Below are 16,034 nucleotides of genomic sequence, written 5' to 3'. Positions count from 1 at the left end.
AACAGACCTTTCTGTGGATTTTGGATTGTTTTCAAAGCATTTGGCATCAGATGAAGATGGAATCTAACCTAATTGAATGTTTGGACTTTTGTTCTAGAGAAGGAGTACCTTTTGTGGTAAATGCCATTTTGGTCACATTTTGAAAAAGTAATTAAAATATTTTAAAAGTACTTTGTTTCTGCAGGTGATGTGGATGGCTCTGTCGAAGCCATTCTGAACATCTTAGATGATTATAATGCTGATGAGCAGTGCAACCTGCAGGTGATCCATTTTGGCATTGGAGATGTCAGTGAAAATGATGTAGAATCAGCTGAGACTTTTTCGGGTAAGATTTCAATATTGATCTTAATGAGTAAAGCGCAAAGCCCTCCAAAAGGTAGTGGACATGGCCCAGGACATCACAGGCAAAACCCACCCCACTATTGAGAACATCTACAGGGAACGCTGCATTTGGAGAACAGCAGCACTCATCAAAGATCCACATCACCCAGCACACACTGTGTTCTCGCTGCTGCCATCAGTAAAGAGGTATAGGTGCCATGAGATTTGCACCACCAGGTCCAGGAACAGCTGCTACCCCTCCACCATCAGACTCCTCAACGACATACTCAATTAGGGACTCATTTAAGGGCTCTTACTTTGACACTATTGATTTTTTTAAATAAAATTCTGTGTTGCACAGTTGATTTGTTTACATTCAGTACATTTGTTGGGTGGCACGGTTGGTAGCAGCGCAATGCCTTCACAGTGCCGTGATTTGGACTGGGGTACGAATCCTGCGCCGTCTCTAAGGAGTTTGTCTGTTCTCCCCATGTCTGCGTGGGCTTTCCCCGGGAGCTCCGGCTTCCTCCCACTGTTTGAAACATACTGGGGGTGTAGGTTAATTGGGCGGCACAGACTCGTGGGCCAAAATGGCCTGTTACCATTCAGTACGTCTTTAAAAAAAATTAAGTTATTTAAATTTAAATTTTTTAAATATATCTGTTTAGAGTTCTTTATTTGTTTACATGTATATGCTGTGTACAGTTTTTTGCATTACCAATAAGTCATAATTCTGCCTCACCTGCAGGGTTGTATGAAATGTCATGTATATACTCTGACAATAAATTTGCAATCTAAATGTAATTAGTTTTTAATCTCTCTCCGTGTAATTTCAAAGTATCCAAGGTGTTGTTTTTCCTCAGCCTTTTCATTCCTGAAGTCAGTAATTCTCTATTACAAAGTACTTTTGTAGCTGTGGATTTGGATCTGAATCAGGACCAATTAAGATCTATTTCTTGGGTCATCCATCAATTCTGGAAGGGAGTGTGCACTAGAGAATGTGGGGTAGTACAATAGTCATGAGCTGAGAAAGGGTTTCAGTGAAAATAAATGCTAGTGGTAGGCTGAGACTTAGGTTTGTAGAGATAGCTCATTCAGTGGTTCAGAAAACATGTATTTGAGAGGTAGACCCAGCATGGACCAATTTGCCAAGAGCAAATTTGTAATCTCATTTATTTTTTTACTGGAAGAAATGTTTAAGGTGAAATGATATTCACAAAAGGTAAATCAGTAGTCTTATCAAATACAATTCAAATTGTGAACTCAATGGTTGAGGCTAATTTGGAAAAAGTACAAGTAAATCTCTGCCTCACCTGAAAAGACTAGCTTCTTGGGTGATAGGGGAAGAGGTGGAAGGACAAATGTTGCATTGTTTGCAGCTGCAAGGGATAGTGCCATAGGAAGTGGAGTGATTGGTGGGAAGGATGCACCAGGGAGACACAAAGGGAAAGGTCTGGTGTTTGAATATTTTACGCACATGGCAGAAATTGTGGAGAATAATTTGTTGAATATGGGAACTGGCGAGGTGGGAGGTGAGGACCACAAGAACTCTATCCGTGTTCTGTCCTGGAGGCCAGTGATTGAGACCATATGTGTGGCAAATGGATGAAATTCAATGAGAGGGTTTGTTAACAATGATGGGGGGGTGGAAGGCATAGTTCAGGAAGATTCTATCATTAGGATCAGTGTGTAGAATTTTGGCTTGAAAATGAACAGTATCTTTTTTTATTGAATTTATAGGCTTGGTATATGGCTTTAATGTAAATGCAAACAAAGTGGTACAACAGATGGCTACTAAGAAAGGAATAAAAATCAAATTGTTTAAGGTTATCTACCAGCTCATTGAAGATCTCAAGGATGAACTGAGTGCCAAATTGCCCCCAAGTATTGAAGAAAACATAAAAGGTATATTTTAGATCTTGTAACAAAACATTAGACAACAAAGATTGAAGCAGAACACCTTTGGGTGTATTTTATGGATTTTGGGCTCCTGATCACAAAAATCTTAAAATTTTCATATCACATACTGTTTTTTAGATATAACCTATTTTTGTGATTTTATTTTTCTGTCATATTTTAAGTTTACTTCAAGTATAGAAAGTCCTAAAGTGCAACATGTCATTGAAAGTTATTTTTCTGCATTCAAACGTGGACTTCTTTCCTGTTGATCTTGGGTGCAGTCTGTGATGAACATGGTGAAAGGTTTCACCAGGACATTGCAACCATGGGAAAACAGTATTAGGCAACTGGAATCCATCAATACTGACCAACTTTTGTTGGACACTGACACAAGAGGCATGAGATGCTGACCACAAACGAAAATCAGCGGCAAAAAATTTTTTAGGTCAGTTGATCTAAAGCATTGTGGCAGCATCATTATGCAATTAAACATGGTAAATTCAATCAAGGTTAATTTAATGGGTTTTTTTCCAACTTCTCTGTGATACAGGAAATCTGAAATTATCTTTATCTTCATCTTGAAGTTGTTTATCATAATCCCTGATAATTTTTTTTGCAGGAAGCAAACCTTTTGGGTGGGGGGGAATTTGTTGTCCAGTGTAATTTAATATTGTTCAGTATAGATTTCTAAATGTGCCAAATTTTGCATGTAATTGTGACTTAATATATCTAATTTCTCAATATACTCTGCTACAATTCTCAGCAGTTTTTACCCAAACTATTTGCTTTAAGGAGAGGCATCGGTGTTGGCCCTTTTCCATGTGACAGTGGGAAAAAAGGAGGTTGCTGTAGCAGGTTGTAGGGTCCAAAAGGGTCAGTTGCACAGAAAACTGAAGTTTAAGCTCATCCGCAACGGGCATATTTTGTGGAAAGGTATGTTTTTTTTCTCATTTAGCTCTGATTATAGTTTGTGCTTTACTATTTTACAATATCATTGCAAGCACAATTGCTAATATAGTACAAATTTCTAAGAATGGTGTAGCATTGAGTATTTATGTTTGCAATAGATGTTTGCAAAATATTAATTTGGTAGAGAGCAAATTGCTTGTCTGATGTATTGATTGATCTGTGAAGGTTATTGCTGTATTGGTGAGAGATGCATTGGACAAGCAAAAGAAAAGCCACAAATCAGAAAATGTGTTTTAAAATGTTTATGCGGGGTGGGTGTTTGTAACCAGTGGTGTAAAGCACTATTTTTCTCTTCTCTATTCAGGTTCCCTTACTTCTCTCAGACATGTGAAGGATGATGTCACTGTTGTGAAGGCAGGCATGGAATGTGGCCTCAGCTTGGATAACGATATTGATATAAAGCTGGGCGATGAAATTATATGTTATGAAGAAAAAGAAATTCAACAGAAGATATCCTGGGATCCAGGATTTTAAAACACTTTTCTGTCCTAAACTTTTGTTTTTGAATACAATTGCACTACCATTGTAAATTCTGTCCAGCAAAATGGGTGAAAGATATGTTTCTGTTATATTTGAACTAATTTGTGGAATGCAGACTGCTAAAAAAGACTGTTATTAGTGTGTTTTGTCACTTTTAATGTAAGTGTCATTAGCATTTTGTAAGGAGTTAGTTAATTTGTTGTTCAGTCGAGTTCACACGACCTGCAAAACAAATCTATGAAAAAGAATATGGCAAAATCAGTCAATGACCAGAAGGTTTCAAGCCATGGTTTGATATATCTCTACTTGTAAGTATCGTTTTTTTCAAATGACATTTTTTATTCCCTTGAGTAAAAGCATATGACTAATCTGTTAAATATGGTAAAAGTATGGTAGGATTCTCCTTAATAGACTAATACCTAGTGTCGCCGAAAATGTCCTCCCAGAATCACAGTGTGGCTTTCGCGCAAACAGAGGAACTACTGACATGGTCTTTGCCCTCAGACAGCTCCAAGAAAAGTGCAGAGAACAAAACAAAGGTCTCTACATCACCTTTGTTTACCTCACCAAAGCCTTTGACACCGTGGGCTTTGGCAAATTCTAGAGCGCCTCAGATGCCCCCCAAGTTCCTCAACATGGTTATCCAACTGCACGAAAACCAACAAGGTCGGGTCAGATACAGCAATGAGCTCTCCGAACCCTTCTCCATTGACAACGGCGTGAAGCAAGGCTGCATCCTCGCACCAACCCTCTTTACCATCTTCTTCAGCATGATGCTGAAACAAGCTATGAAAGACCTCAACAATGAAGACGGTGTTTACATCCGGTACCGCACGAATGGCAGTCTCTTCAATCTGAGGCGCCTGCAAGCTCACACCAAGACACAAGAGCAACTTGTCCGTGAACTACACTTTGCAGACGATGCCGCTTTAGTTGCCCATTCAGAGCCAGCTCTCCAGCGCATGACGTCCTGTTTTGCACAAACTGCCAAAATGTTTGGCCTGGAAGTCGGCCTGAAGAAAACTGAGGTCCTCCATCAGCCAGCTCCCCACCATGACCACCAGCCCCCCCCACATCTCCATCAGGCACACAGAACTCAAAATGGTCAACCAGTTTACCTACCTCGGCTGCACCATTTCATCTGATGCAAGAATCGACAAAGAGATAGACAACAGACTCGCCAAGGCAAATAGCGCCTTTGGAAGACTACACAAAAGAGTCTGGAAAAACAACCACCTGAAGAAACACACAAAGATCAGCATGTACAGAGCCGTTGTCATGCCCACGCTCCTGTTCAGCTCCGAATTATGGGTCCTCTACCGGCATCACCTACGGCTCCTAGAATGCTTCCATCAGCGCTGTCTCCGTTCCATCCTCAACATTCATTGGAATGACTTCATCACCAACATCAAAGTACTCGAGCAGGCAGAGTCTGCAAGCATCGAATCCATGTTGCTGAAGACCCAAGTGCGCTGGGTGGGTCACATCTCCACAATGGAGGACCATCGCCTTCCCAAGATCGTGTTCTATGGCGAGCTTTCCACTGGCCACCTAGACAAAGGTGCACCAAAGAAGAGGTACAAGGACTGCTTAAAGAAATCTCTTGGTGCCTGCCACATTGACCACTGCCAGTGGGCTTATATCGCCTCCAACCGTGCTACTTGACGCCTCACAGTTCGGCGGGCAGCAACCTCCTTTGAAGAAGACTGCAGAACCCACCTCACTGACAAAAGACAAAGGAGGAAAAGCCCAACACCCAACCCCAACCAACCAATTTTCCCTTGGAACTGCTGCAACCGTGCGTGCCTGTCCCGCATCAGACTTGTCAGTCACCAACGGGCCTGCAGCAGACGTGGACATACCCTTCGATGACGCTAAAGCAAAACTGGCCAATCACCGATGGTGGGTCATCATGCCAGTCGGTCACATGGTAGCCAGGGTCAGCCTAACTATATAAAAGAGAGCAGCCAGTTCATTAAGTCAGTGTCAATTGCACTCCTTGTTGTATGTGTCTTATTTCTGAACTATAACCTCGAGACACACCACAGTGGTGGCCCCGACTGGTTCAAATGGAATTTTTGGATCCAACGCTGGATATCAAAATGGAAGACAAACCTTCAATCAGGACAGTCTCCATGAAGCTGCTGAGCTTCTGGGTGTTGCAGCTATGGGTTTGATTCCAGCAAGCCGAGGCACAGTTCGCCATTCACTGGATCTTCACTGACGACACATGCTACTACAACGTAGTAAGCGCCCTCGAGCAGGACACTACAGCCTGGATCATTGACTTCCTTTCACAGACCCGAAGATAGGGAAGTATATAGCTATCACTGAGCTACTAACCCTCACTTTCAGGCCCAACCTTTGCATATGGATGGTTTGGGGGTCAGGGCCCCTTCTGCCCTCATGAGTGACATGCTCAGTCTTAACAATGGCCACACCTCTTTCCCATTGTTTCAGCAGACGTTTCTGGAGTGGCTGCCTGAAGACATCCAGCTGCTCATCGCAGAAGATTTTGATGACCCCAGAAATGTAGCTGCCCAAGCAGACGTGATATGGGCGACGAATAGAGGTGCCCGCACTACGCTGGAACAGGAGACGATGCCTCAACAATGACGACCAGCCAGGAAGCCCACTGATCAACAAACTCACCCAAGCGACGGACCCCACCAGTGAGCCGTATTGTTTTTATCACCAACACTGGGGTTCAGAAGTCCGTCGATGCCACACCCCCTGCGCGTTCCCGGGAAACCCCAGAGCCAGCCATCAATGATGGCTGCCATGGTCAGCATACATCAAAGCCTACTTCATATACGAGAATCCTTATCGGGTCGCCAGTTCCTGGTCGATATTGGGACTGAAGTCAGTGTCCTCCCCCACCCCCTCACCTCCAACACCTGCAGCCAAAGGATGGGCCAAGAACTAAGGGCTGCCAATAACTCAGACATACGCACCTTTGGCACCCGCACCATTTTCCTTTGTTTCAGCAACTGCCATTTTACCTGGAGGTTCACTTTGGCATGTGTTCAACAGCCACTCCTGGGGGCCAGCTTCCTTCAGGCCAATTCTCTACTAGTGAACAATAAGGAACGGAGGCTGGTACACTCGAAGACCTGACCTGATGGCATAGGACTCAAGGCCCTGCACCTACATTCTGTGACTGACAATGCATTTTCACACATTATTGCCCAGTTTCTTTCCATTACAATGCTACATTTCACCTCTACAACACCAAACATAGGGTGCGGCACCAGATCCTCACTAAAGGACCTCCCCTCCACACCAGGATGTGCTGCCTGCCACCTGAGAAACTTAACCTGGCAAGGGAGGAATTCCGTAAAATGGAGGAATTTGGACTTGTACAATAATCTGACAATCCATGGCCAAAGCATCAGCAGTGTGGAGGCCATGTGGAGACTACTGACACCTCAACGATGCCACCACGCCCGACAGGTATCTGGTCCCCAACATACAAGACTTCACCGCTAACCTTCAAAGGGCCTGTATATTCTCAAAACTTGACAATCTGGGGCTATCATTAAATCCTGGACCTCCCGGATGATAGCCCTAAGACCACTATTATCACCCTTCCTTTGGACTTTTTGAGTTCCTCCAGATGCCTTTCAGATTGAAAAATGCAGCTTAAATCTTCCAGAGGTTAATAGATATAGTGGGCTTGTATCTCCAATTTGTTTTCATTTATCTCAATGTTCTGATAACTAGCCGTGACCACGCTGAAAATGCTACTCGCATGACTTTTGTGCACTCGCCTGAGTGAGTAGGTTAACCATTAACCTGGCAAATGCCAGTTTGGCCATGAGACTATTGACTTCCTGGGGCATCAAATTAATAAAGATGGGGTCAGGCCACTGCCTAAGAAGGTAAAGGCCATTCAGTCATTTTCTAGGCCAAATAGTCAAAGGCCTACAGAAATTCAGCGATATGATTATTTTTACCACCGATTCATACCGGTGGCAGCCCACATCACAAGGCCATTATTTTCCCTCATTTCCAGTCACAAGAAAGACGTTATATGGATGAGGCTTTCCAATCTGCTAAGGACGCTCTGGCTAACCCAATGCTACTGGTGCACCCTAGATCTGACACCCTGACAACCCTTACAGTGGATGCCTCCTATACAGCTGTCAGGGGTGTGCTTGAGCAGCTGGTGTATGGATAATGGCACCCACTAGCCTTTTTTAAGCAAGCACCTCTAACTGCAGGAACAGAAATATAGTACATTTAACCATGAACTGTCAGCTCTATACCTGGCAGTGAGGCATTTTCAATATTTCCTGGAGGGCAGGATATTCCAGATCTTCACCAACCATAAAGCACTTATGGTTCAGCAGTTTAAGATATGTGGTCAGCCAGGCAACAGAGACACCTTTCTTGTATTTCAGAATTCTCTACTGACATTAGTCATATTGCGGGAAAATCCAGTGTGGTGGCGGATATATTGTCCTGACCTGCCATTTCTGCTATACGTGTCCCCGCCCCAAGCATTGACTACATTGCCCTGGTGAAAGCACAACAAGCAAATCCCAACATCCCTGCTTATCGGACTGCAATAACCGGCCTGAAACTGGAGGACATCCCAATCGGCCCAGGTGAAATGACTCTTGTGTGACGCAGCTACCAGTAAGCCATGCCCAATCATCCCAGACAATTGAAAAAGACAAAATTTTGACATGGTCTCCAGTCTGGCACACACCTCCATTAGGACTACTGTCAGAATGGTAGCTGACTGATTAATCTGGTTTGGCCTCCAAAAAGAGGTCAGCCAGTTGACAAAGGCTTGCACACAATGTCAGTCTGTTAAGATCCAGACACATGTTAAGACCCCTCTCCAGACTTTCGAACTACCACGGCGAAGGTTCAGCCACCTACACGTGGACATTGCCAGCCCACTACTGCTGTCACAGTGTTCCTGATACTTGCTCACTATTGTAGACCATTCAACCATGTGTCCCGAAGCAGTCCCGTTACCTGAGGTACCCACTGAGGCATGTGCTAGGGCCCTGCTAAACAACTGGGTGGCACCTTTGGGGTCCCAGAACATCTAATCTCTGATAGAGGAGCCCTATTTGCCTACATTCTATGGGCAGCCTTGGCCAATACCCTTGGAACCCAACTCCACCAGACAATGGGAGATCACCCACAAGCCAACAGATTGATAGAGAGGTTCCATAGGCACCTCAAATCAGCCCTCATGACCAGACTCTCAGGACCCAACTGAATAATGAGCTGCCGTGGGTTCTCCTGGACATTTGAACTGCACAAGGAGGTTTTCATTATATCTGCAGCCAAGATAGTTTACAGCACGCCCAAGCAAATTCTTGGCTAGTACCCCGAAAGACCCACTAGACGCTGCCCTAGCCAGACTGCACGAACGCTTGCATCAACACTTCCCAAAATGCATGGACATCCTTGATCTATAGTCCCCAAAAACTGAATATGTTTTTGTGAGGCACTGAGCTCACTCCAAAGATTGTTTGAAGGCCCAAATCACATCCTCTGACACAATGGGTCAACTTCTATTTTGAACATCAGAGGCAGGGAAGAGACTTTCATGATTGACTGGCTCAAACCGGCACATTTGGACAGCAACCAATTACACTCCCAATCCTTTGCTGCAGGGGCAGGCCTTCCAAAGGTACTAATATACGTGTATATTAATATACTAATATTCGCAGGTTCTTGGGGGGGGGGGGGCGGTGGTCATGGGTCGTGTAGCGGCCCACGGCTATCACTGCAAGCTGACACAAAAGGCGGCGTTCGAACACGGCAATCAAGCGGGCTGCACAAGGTATCAGCAGCTTGTTCCCATAGGCCACTGCAAAGTGGGCTCTGCCAGCCAATTGCTGGTGACCCATTGATGTTACTACAGCAAAACAGTCCAATCCAGCCAATAACTGATGGTGGGTCATACCTGTCGGTTACATGGCAGCCAGGGTTGCCTAACTATATAAGAGAGCAGCCAGTTCATTTAATCAATGTCAACTACATTCCTTGTGTGTGTCTTATTTCCGAGCTAGAACCTCGAGACACGCCACAGCACAATATTTATATCTGACATTTTGATTCTAAAAATTAGTTACAAGCTGATGTAAAAACTTGGGAGTATTGATATTTTCAGAACAGAGATGAAGCAGTCCCTTTGAGATGGTGTCATTATTCATTAAACATATTTTAGTCACATTTTCATTTTGTGAATTTGTGCCTTTATGATTAACAGTACTATGTTGCATTTCATTTTTCCACATGGTCAAGGATTCTCAAATCACATGAACTTCTTTGCCTGAGAATTTTTGGTCTGCTATCAGACCCTTTCTTCTATTCCCAAGATGATGCACTTTAAGATTTAGTTCTTTTATCACTGCATTTTCTGTGGCCTGGAGCCTTCATTCAGCACCTTAGACTGTTCCAGACCCCTGAAACTTGTTCTCCTCTCCTTGATTCAGTTCCTATCTATATCCATTTAATTTTGATGCCTTTTGTTTATTTAACAGCTTCCTGGCTTGCTTTCATTCTAGACTTCCCATTTATCAACTCCTCCATCAGGACTGTGCCATGGAACAAGGCTTTGATCAATCAACCCCTAATGTGGTTCAATCTCATATTAAAAATATCTTTACATTCCCTCTACTCATTTCCTCATAAGGTGTTCTAATGCCTGCTCATTTGGATATATGTAAAATGTGGTCCACTTCTGTTCAATTTGAGTCTCCTCCTTCACCTCTTGTTACTGTTCTGCCACCTACTCTTGCCCAATTTAATATTTGACTCTGCTCTCATCTTCACATGATCTATTGCAGAAATATTGTATGCAAGACCAAAAACATACAAGATGGTACATTGCAGCCTTAAAAATTCTCTGGAATAAAGAGCAGTTTTAAATGACATTTTGAAGGCAGTTAGTTTGCAAGGGAGTGATAGACGACCAGGGTAGATGAGAATAAAAGGTTGATGCTACAATATTTCATGGAAGAACTGCCTCAAGGGGCCAACTGGTCTGCTCCTGTTACCTGTACATTTCTGTGTAATTTTGGTTAACTGCTACATTCACAGCTCCTCCAGGTTGACCTTTCACTTTGTGGATTACAACTTTTATCTTTTAATTTCTTGTCTATCACATTTTGTTCTTTTTCCAGTCTGCTTAGAACTTGATTTGTCTCAGATCTGGTCATCAATTTGAAATGCTGTATCTTCTCTCACAGCATTGCAGCCTGATTTGTATTTTTGGCTTTTTTTTAGGTTAAGTACATAAGAAATATATGCAGTAGGATCCTTCATTCAATAAAAACACAAAACACCAAAACATTTGAGTTAATTCATAAATATTGGCTTGCTGGTCATGTACTTTTTAGATATTTTTCTACCACGTAAAATATAGAAAAATTTGTCCCGCAAATATGCATGAAAAAATCTGCTCCATTTTTCAAATGGATATTACTTAGTTTTTATTAAATTTGTTAATTCTATTTTCTTGAGCAACCAATTGTTAGAAAATCATGTGCATTCTAATTATTGTGTTTCTAATTTTTTTGCAAGTTGCTGCAGAAAGTTTATATTCATTGAACTGCTGATCAGTGACCTTGAGTGCTGTAAGGTGTAAATGAGAATGTGGAAGTATAATGCTTTGAGACTGAGACAATTGCTCCTCAAACCAGTTTTGCAATTTTGAAATGCTCATGGACTTTTGCATGAGGCCTTTCAGAATTGATTAACTGCCTCTGCCTTTTGCTGGTTATGATGTATAAGTTCAGGTTCTGTGAGTTCCAAAGGTACCATTAATTTCATAGCCCAACTTTATGAATGTTGATTTATCATTTAATTTTTATTACCAATCAACATTTTGGTTATTGTTGCTTATTAATCTGCATTTGGCAGTAAATATTTTGCTAATACTGTAAAGATGCAATAGATTGCATATGCAAAAATTGAACAATGCTTCGTGTAGTGATGTTGCATACCTCACTAAATTCCTGCAGCAGTGCAGCTGCTTGCTTTTGTTCTAAATAGCTTTAATGATTTCACTGACTACCTTGGTTTCAGATTTGATGTGATCTTGTATGGTTACCAAACGTTTTTAAGGAATTTGCAGCATTCAAACTAGCATTTATGAATTCACTTGTGCTCAAATTAACTTTTTGCATTGTTTTATAGGCTACACTTTTTAAAAAAAAGTGTAGCAGTTGAGTGCAACTTGTCAGTGACCTGGGTTCAAATCTATCGCTGTAAGAAGTTTGTACATTGTCCCTGTGACCTTTGGGGTTCCTCCAGTAGCTTCACTTTCCTCCCATGCTCAAATGGGTTAGTAGGTTTAATTGGCAGCATGGGATCATTGCTGTGCTGTATCAATGGCAGATTAGATCATATGTCTGATACACCTTTAGAATGCAGCCATTGAGGTTATATTCTATAGAAAATGCTACTCGTGGAATTTCTTAATGCCAAACAATCCAATGCCAATTTCACAAACAACTTTCCTTCATAGTTTATTAAAATGTATATTATGCATCTTCAGCCTTGTTGAAGCAATATGTCAGACAACATTTTCCACAATATTGCCTATTGAAGTGACTGGCCATAAATACACCAGCCCCACATTCCTCCGATGGACATTCACGGCGTAGACGATAGATTTTCCCATACTCGTCAACCTAGAAATGGAAACATTTTATCAAAATAGGCAGTGGGTAAATATTTTGCAACAATGTTTACAGCCAGCAAGCATACCAAAGAGGATCTTCTGCATAATATTATCAATTACACCAAGTTTACCACATTCAGTGGCCTCAACTATACAGGGGATGTGCGGTGATACTTGGTTTCCAGAGTCCAATGTGATTAAATTTACAAATTGTAGTCCTTTATTGGAGGTAGAAAAGTGCCATGTTTTTAGGCTGCATGTATTTATGGGGAAGGAGGAAAAGTTGTCAACTGAAAATCAAATCCACATCCAGAGCATTTCTCAGCACCATATTTTGCATTCAATGCTGCAATGACTGGCCTTTAAAGGCAATTTATTAATTATTCATATAATAAGGTATAAAATTATGGAGGAAAAATTGCTTGGAAAAGTTGGTTAGATTTAATGTAAGTAAGGAAGTCCATGTCCTGGACATGCTATTACCTTGTAATATTTAAGTACAGCAAGCTTGACCTTCTTCCTCTTGTGCTGATTTTTCTTGGGGGTGGTGTATGACTTCTTCTTCCTCTTCTTGGCACCACCACGGAGTCTCAACACAAGGTGTAATGTTGATTCCTGTTGTACAAGTTACATTTGTGAAATGCAAGTTTGCATTATATTACTCAAGGCATCACTTGGGACCAAAATCAATAAAGTACATTGAAGTTCACAAGATACAGTCAAGCACAAAATGAATTCACCTTCTGGATGTTATAATCAGAAAGAGTACGACCATCCTCTAATTGTTTTCCTGCAAAGATTAGCCGCTGCTGATCTGGGGGAATACCTGCATTAAAAAAAAATGAAAATTAAATCCCACCCCATTTTGATAAAACCAAATTTAAAGATGTGCCCTCATTCGAGATTCAAACTGCATTAATACGTGAAAATATTATCGCTCTGACTACAACCCAACAATCCATTCATGTAGCTTGCTGAACAGCAATTTGAAAGTAACGTTACTTTATGCACAAGTATAAAGAAAATATACTTTCTTATATCCATTTTCAGCTTCTCGTGCCATCCCAAATGGGGGAAATATTTATTCTGAGATTGACATTTAGACAGCCCAGCTTTTGAAAATATTAACTCTATAAGAATGTTGCATGTTATAAAAATCATCTCATCCATTCACACACAATCAGAACAGACTCATTTTGTTTGACCTTTCAGCTCAAAGACAAATCGAGTAAGTACATCCTTCCTCATTAGTGAGACTAGATGAGCACACTATCCACCAGACTTTATTTTCATCAGGGATGCACAATTCAAATGGGATGTCACTATGCTTAGAAAAACTGATAAACAATATTTGCTCCAAAATTAAAGAGTAATGAAAATCCATGTAAAAAATCTTGTTGCTATACTGCTAACATTTCTTGTTCAATTAAAGCATAATCCTGACCCAGATGTGATAGCATAATTTTTCCTTCGCCAGCACTATCAAGATTCCACCAGTGAATGCATCTATCTACATTTCAATGCTCCTCCCCACACACTGCTCCCACCCCTTCAGTGGAATTGTTCCCTTTGCAATGCCATGATCCAATAATTCGGTCTCCTTAGACAACTAGTCTTGCAGAGTATGGTGTCATGCAGTCAGAGAAAAGGCAACACTTTCCATACCAACATCCTGGGACCCAAAACAGATTTTCAAATAAACCAATAATTCACTTGAACTTCTTCCAATCGAGTGTTCCACAATGGTGACTCTAAACTTCCTGTTGCCTTCTATTTTATTTCTCCATTCCATTCTTACTCTGAATAGTCTGTGATTTGCTGAACAGACCCAGAGCAAACTTCAGGAACAGTACCTCAACTTCCACTTGGCCAAACGCAGCCTTCGGAATTAGAAAATAAATGCCACAAGTGATGAAAATCTGAACTAAATCAGCTAGAGTTGTACAATTCATAATTTTCTTCATTTTTGGCCAACTTACTTTCTCAGTACCAGTACAGCACATTTCTGCTGCAATATCTGAGATGTTGGATCAGTTTTATTACCTGCACTGGCAGAGGAAAACCAGATGAGTATATCACAGTTATTTGCAAAACAATACTAATTTTTAAAAAAATCAACTCCTAACTATCCCAAGTACACAACCCTCTGCAACATCTCCACTCTGTCACCCTAACCTTATCCTTTATATCCCTCTTGCAACCTTCTCTACAAATTGTTTCATTTTTTTCACCTCTCTGACAGAATCTTTGATCTGTTATGTTAACTTTTTAACTACAGGTGTAACATTTGTGCTCAAGTTTTTCCATACAGATGAAAAATGCTATATTTGTTAAATACATGATACAGTTTAAAATACCCATTTGGTTACATTCCCCTACCAGTTTTCAAACTACAATATGTTACCCGATTTCTAATCTTTATAATACAAAACCTCTTCAACTTTCCTATTAGCATACAGAAAAGAAATTCACATGACCATGTTTGAAACTCAAGTTCAGCTTTCTCCATGGAAATTAAAAATAAGTTCACAATTAAAAGCATACCTTCCTTGTCCTGAATCTTAGCCTTAACATTTTCAATAGTATCAGAAGGTTCAACCTGAAAAACAAACATTTTTCATAGTATGGACAATTTGTTAGATGCACTGGAACATTGTAATTTCAACACAATCAGAAATCAAAAGCTATTTTAAACAGAAGTTAAAGTCATCCCCCAGAATGTGGTACCCAGGACAAAGGAAAAAATTAAAATCAATAGTGGGTTAACTGGCAGAACTACCCAGAACCTACCCAAATGCTGAGATACAAAAGTGATTGGAGATATTTACAGAATCAAAATACATTTAAAAATTTCAATAAAGCATAATACATTTGATATTTCACAATATTAAAATCAATAGCAAAATATAACGTTTCAATTTTACATTTTAAAGGTCAACAAAATACAGCTTCATTAATGGTAATAAGTCTTTTCAGAATTGGTTAAAAGATCCAATTCAGGGCGATTCATTATTCCTCAATTAATTAAATAATTGAACTGCAGACACTCCAACAGCAAAAAACAAATGCCCACAGCCACCTTAAAATTGCTTTAGATAAATCTATTCCTTTGAAATCTGCACGTGAATAAGCGAGGGTTCCAGAATAAATTAACCAGGTCTTTCCCTTAACGAAGGGGCCTGACCGGCTGAGTGCTTATCGCATTTTCTGATCATTGTATTAACAACCCTTTATTCATTAATTTCAAATTAGACCATATAGGTGTACGTTTCCATTTTATTTCATTCTAACCGAGGAAAGAAGAGGGAGAGAAAAGGCCTCTCCCGACCACGCACTGTCCCTCACTCACCTCAAGGGTTATTGTTTTCCCCGTTAGGGTTTTTACAAAGATCTGCATTTTGAAAGTCAATCCTCCTGCAAGGGACGGAAAAAAAAGTTTTAAAAATCCGGTCTAAAGTAGTTCATCGTAACTCAGTGGACTTCAACATGTAGACTCTCACTTACCACCACCTTACCTTAATGGCGGATTAGGAAAAGAGGGCTTGTCATCCGGACAACGGGGTTTCCCAAACGAGCCTCCAGGGGTTAGGTAGCAAACATACTCCTGTTTCAGTATACATTATTTTATACAGCAAAATAATTATTTGAGATATAAAGAAACATCAAAGTAATTTTAAAATGAGTGTAATAAATTTATAAATATTAACGG

The 16,034-nt window shown here is 40.9% G+C and overlaps 2 protein-coding genes across 4 annotated transcripts in view; one reads left to right on the top strand and one right to left on the bottom strand.

The window, feature by feature from the left end:
* The window catches only part of mtif2 (mitochondrial translational initiation factor 2), a 45,065-nt gene extending 32,806 nt beyond the window's left edge, over positions 1-12,259 (top strand). For both annotated transcript variants that reach the window (XM_069931449.1, XM_069931450.1), the window contains 4 exons: positions 185-325; positions 2,062-2,226; positions 3,013-3,153; positions 3,494-12,259. In XM_069931449.1, the coding sequence (XP_069787550.1) occupies positions 185-325; positions 2,062-2,226; positions 3,013-3,153; positions 3,494-3,663 (617 nt within the window). In that variant the 3' untranslated portion in view covers positions 3,664-12,259. The remainder of the gene's footprint in view (positions 1-184; positions 326-2,061; positions 2,227-3,012; positions 3,154-3,493) is intronic.
* rps27a (ribosomal protein S27a) lies at positions 12,145-15,865 on the bottom strand. Of its 2 annotated transcripts, none has more exons than XM_069931458.1 (6): positions 15,841-15,865; positions 15,675-15,739; positions 14,870-14,924; positions 13,066-13,151; positions 12,809-12,940; positions 12,145-12,335 (listed from the first exon to the last, which is right to left on the bottom strand). In XM_069931458.1, the coding sequence occupies exons 2-6, from the start codon at positions 15,720-15,722 to the stop codon at positions 12,186-12,188; spliced, it is 471 nt and encodes a 156-aa protein (XP_069787559.1). In that variant the 5' UTR covers positions 15,723-15,739; positions 15,841-15,865; the 3' UTR covers positions 12,145-12,185. The 2 variants fall into 2 exon arrangements, with proteins under 2 accessions (XP_069787559.1, XP_069787558.1); XM_069931457.1 differs by having other exon boundaries at positions 15,830-15,854.
* Between the last annotated feature and the right edge of the window lie 169 nt (positions 15,866-16,034).

Source organism: Narcine bancroftii, chromosome 4 (assembly GCF_036971445.1).
Source record: "Narcine bancroftii isolate sNarBan1 chromosome 4, sNarBan1.hap1, whole genome shotgun sequence".
Lineage (NCBI taxonomy): Eukaryota > Metazoa > Chordata > Chondrichthyes > Torpediniformes > Narcinidae > Narcine > Narcine bancroftii.
This window is presented reverse-complemented; position numbering and strand designations above follow the sequence as displayed.

Bases quoted from the DNA above. Each gene is read 5' to 3' on its own strand.
- rps27a (XM_069931458.1), bottom strand. From the start codon at position 15,722: ATGCAGATCTTTGTAAAAACCCTAACGGGGAAAACAATAACCCTTGAG. The intron at 13,152-14,869 runs GTATGCTTTTAA...TTTTTAATGCAG, and splicing joins TAAGATTCAGGACAAGGAAG to GTATTCCCCCAGATCAGCAG. The intron at 12,941-13,065 runs GTGAATTCATTT...CTTGTACAACAG, and splicing joins CTGATTATAACATCCAGAAG to GAATCAACATTACACCTTGT.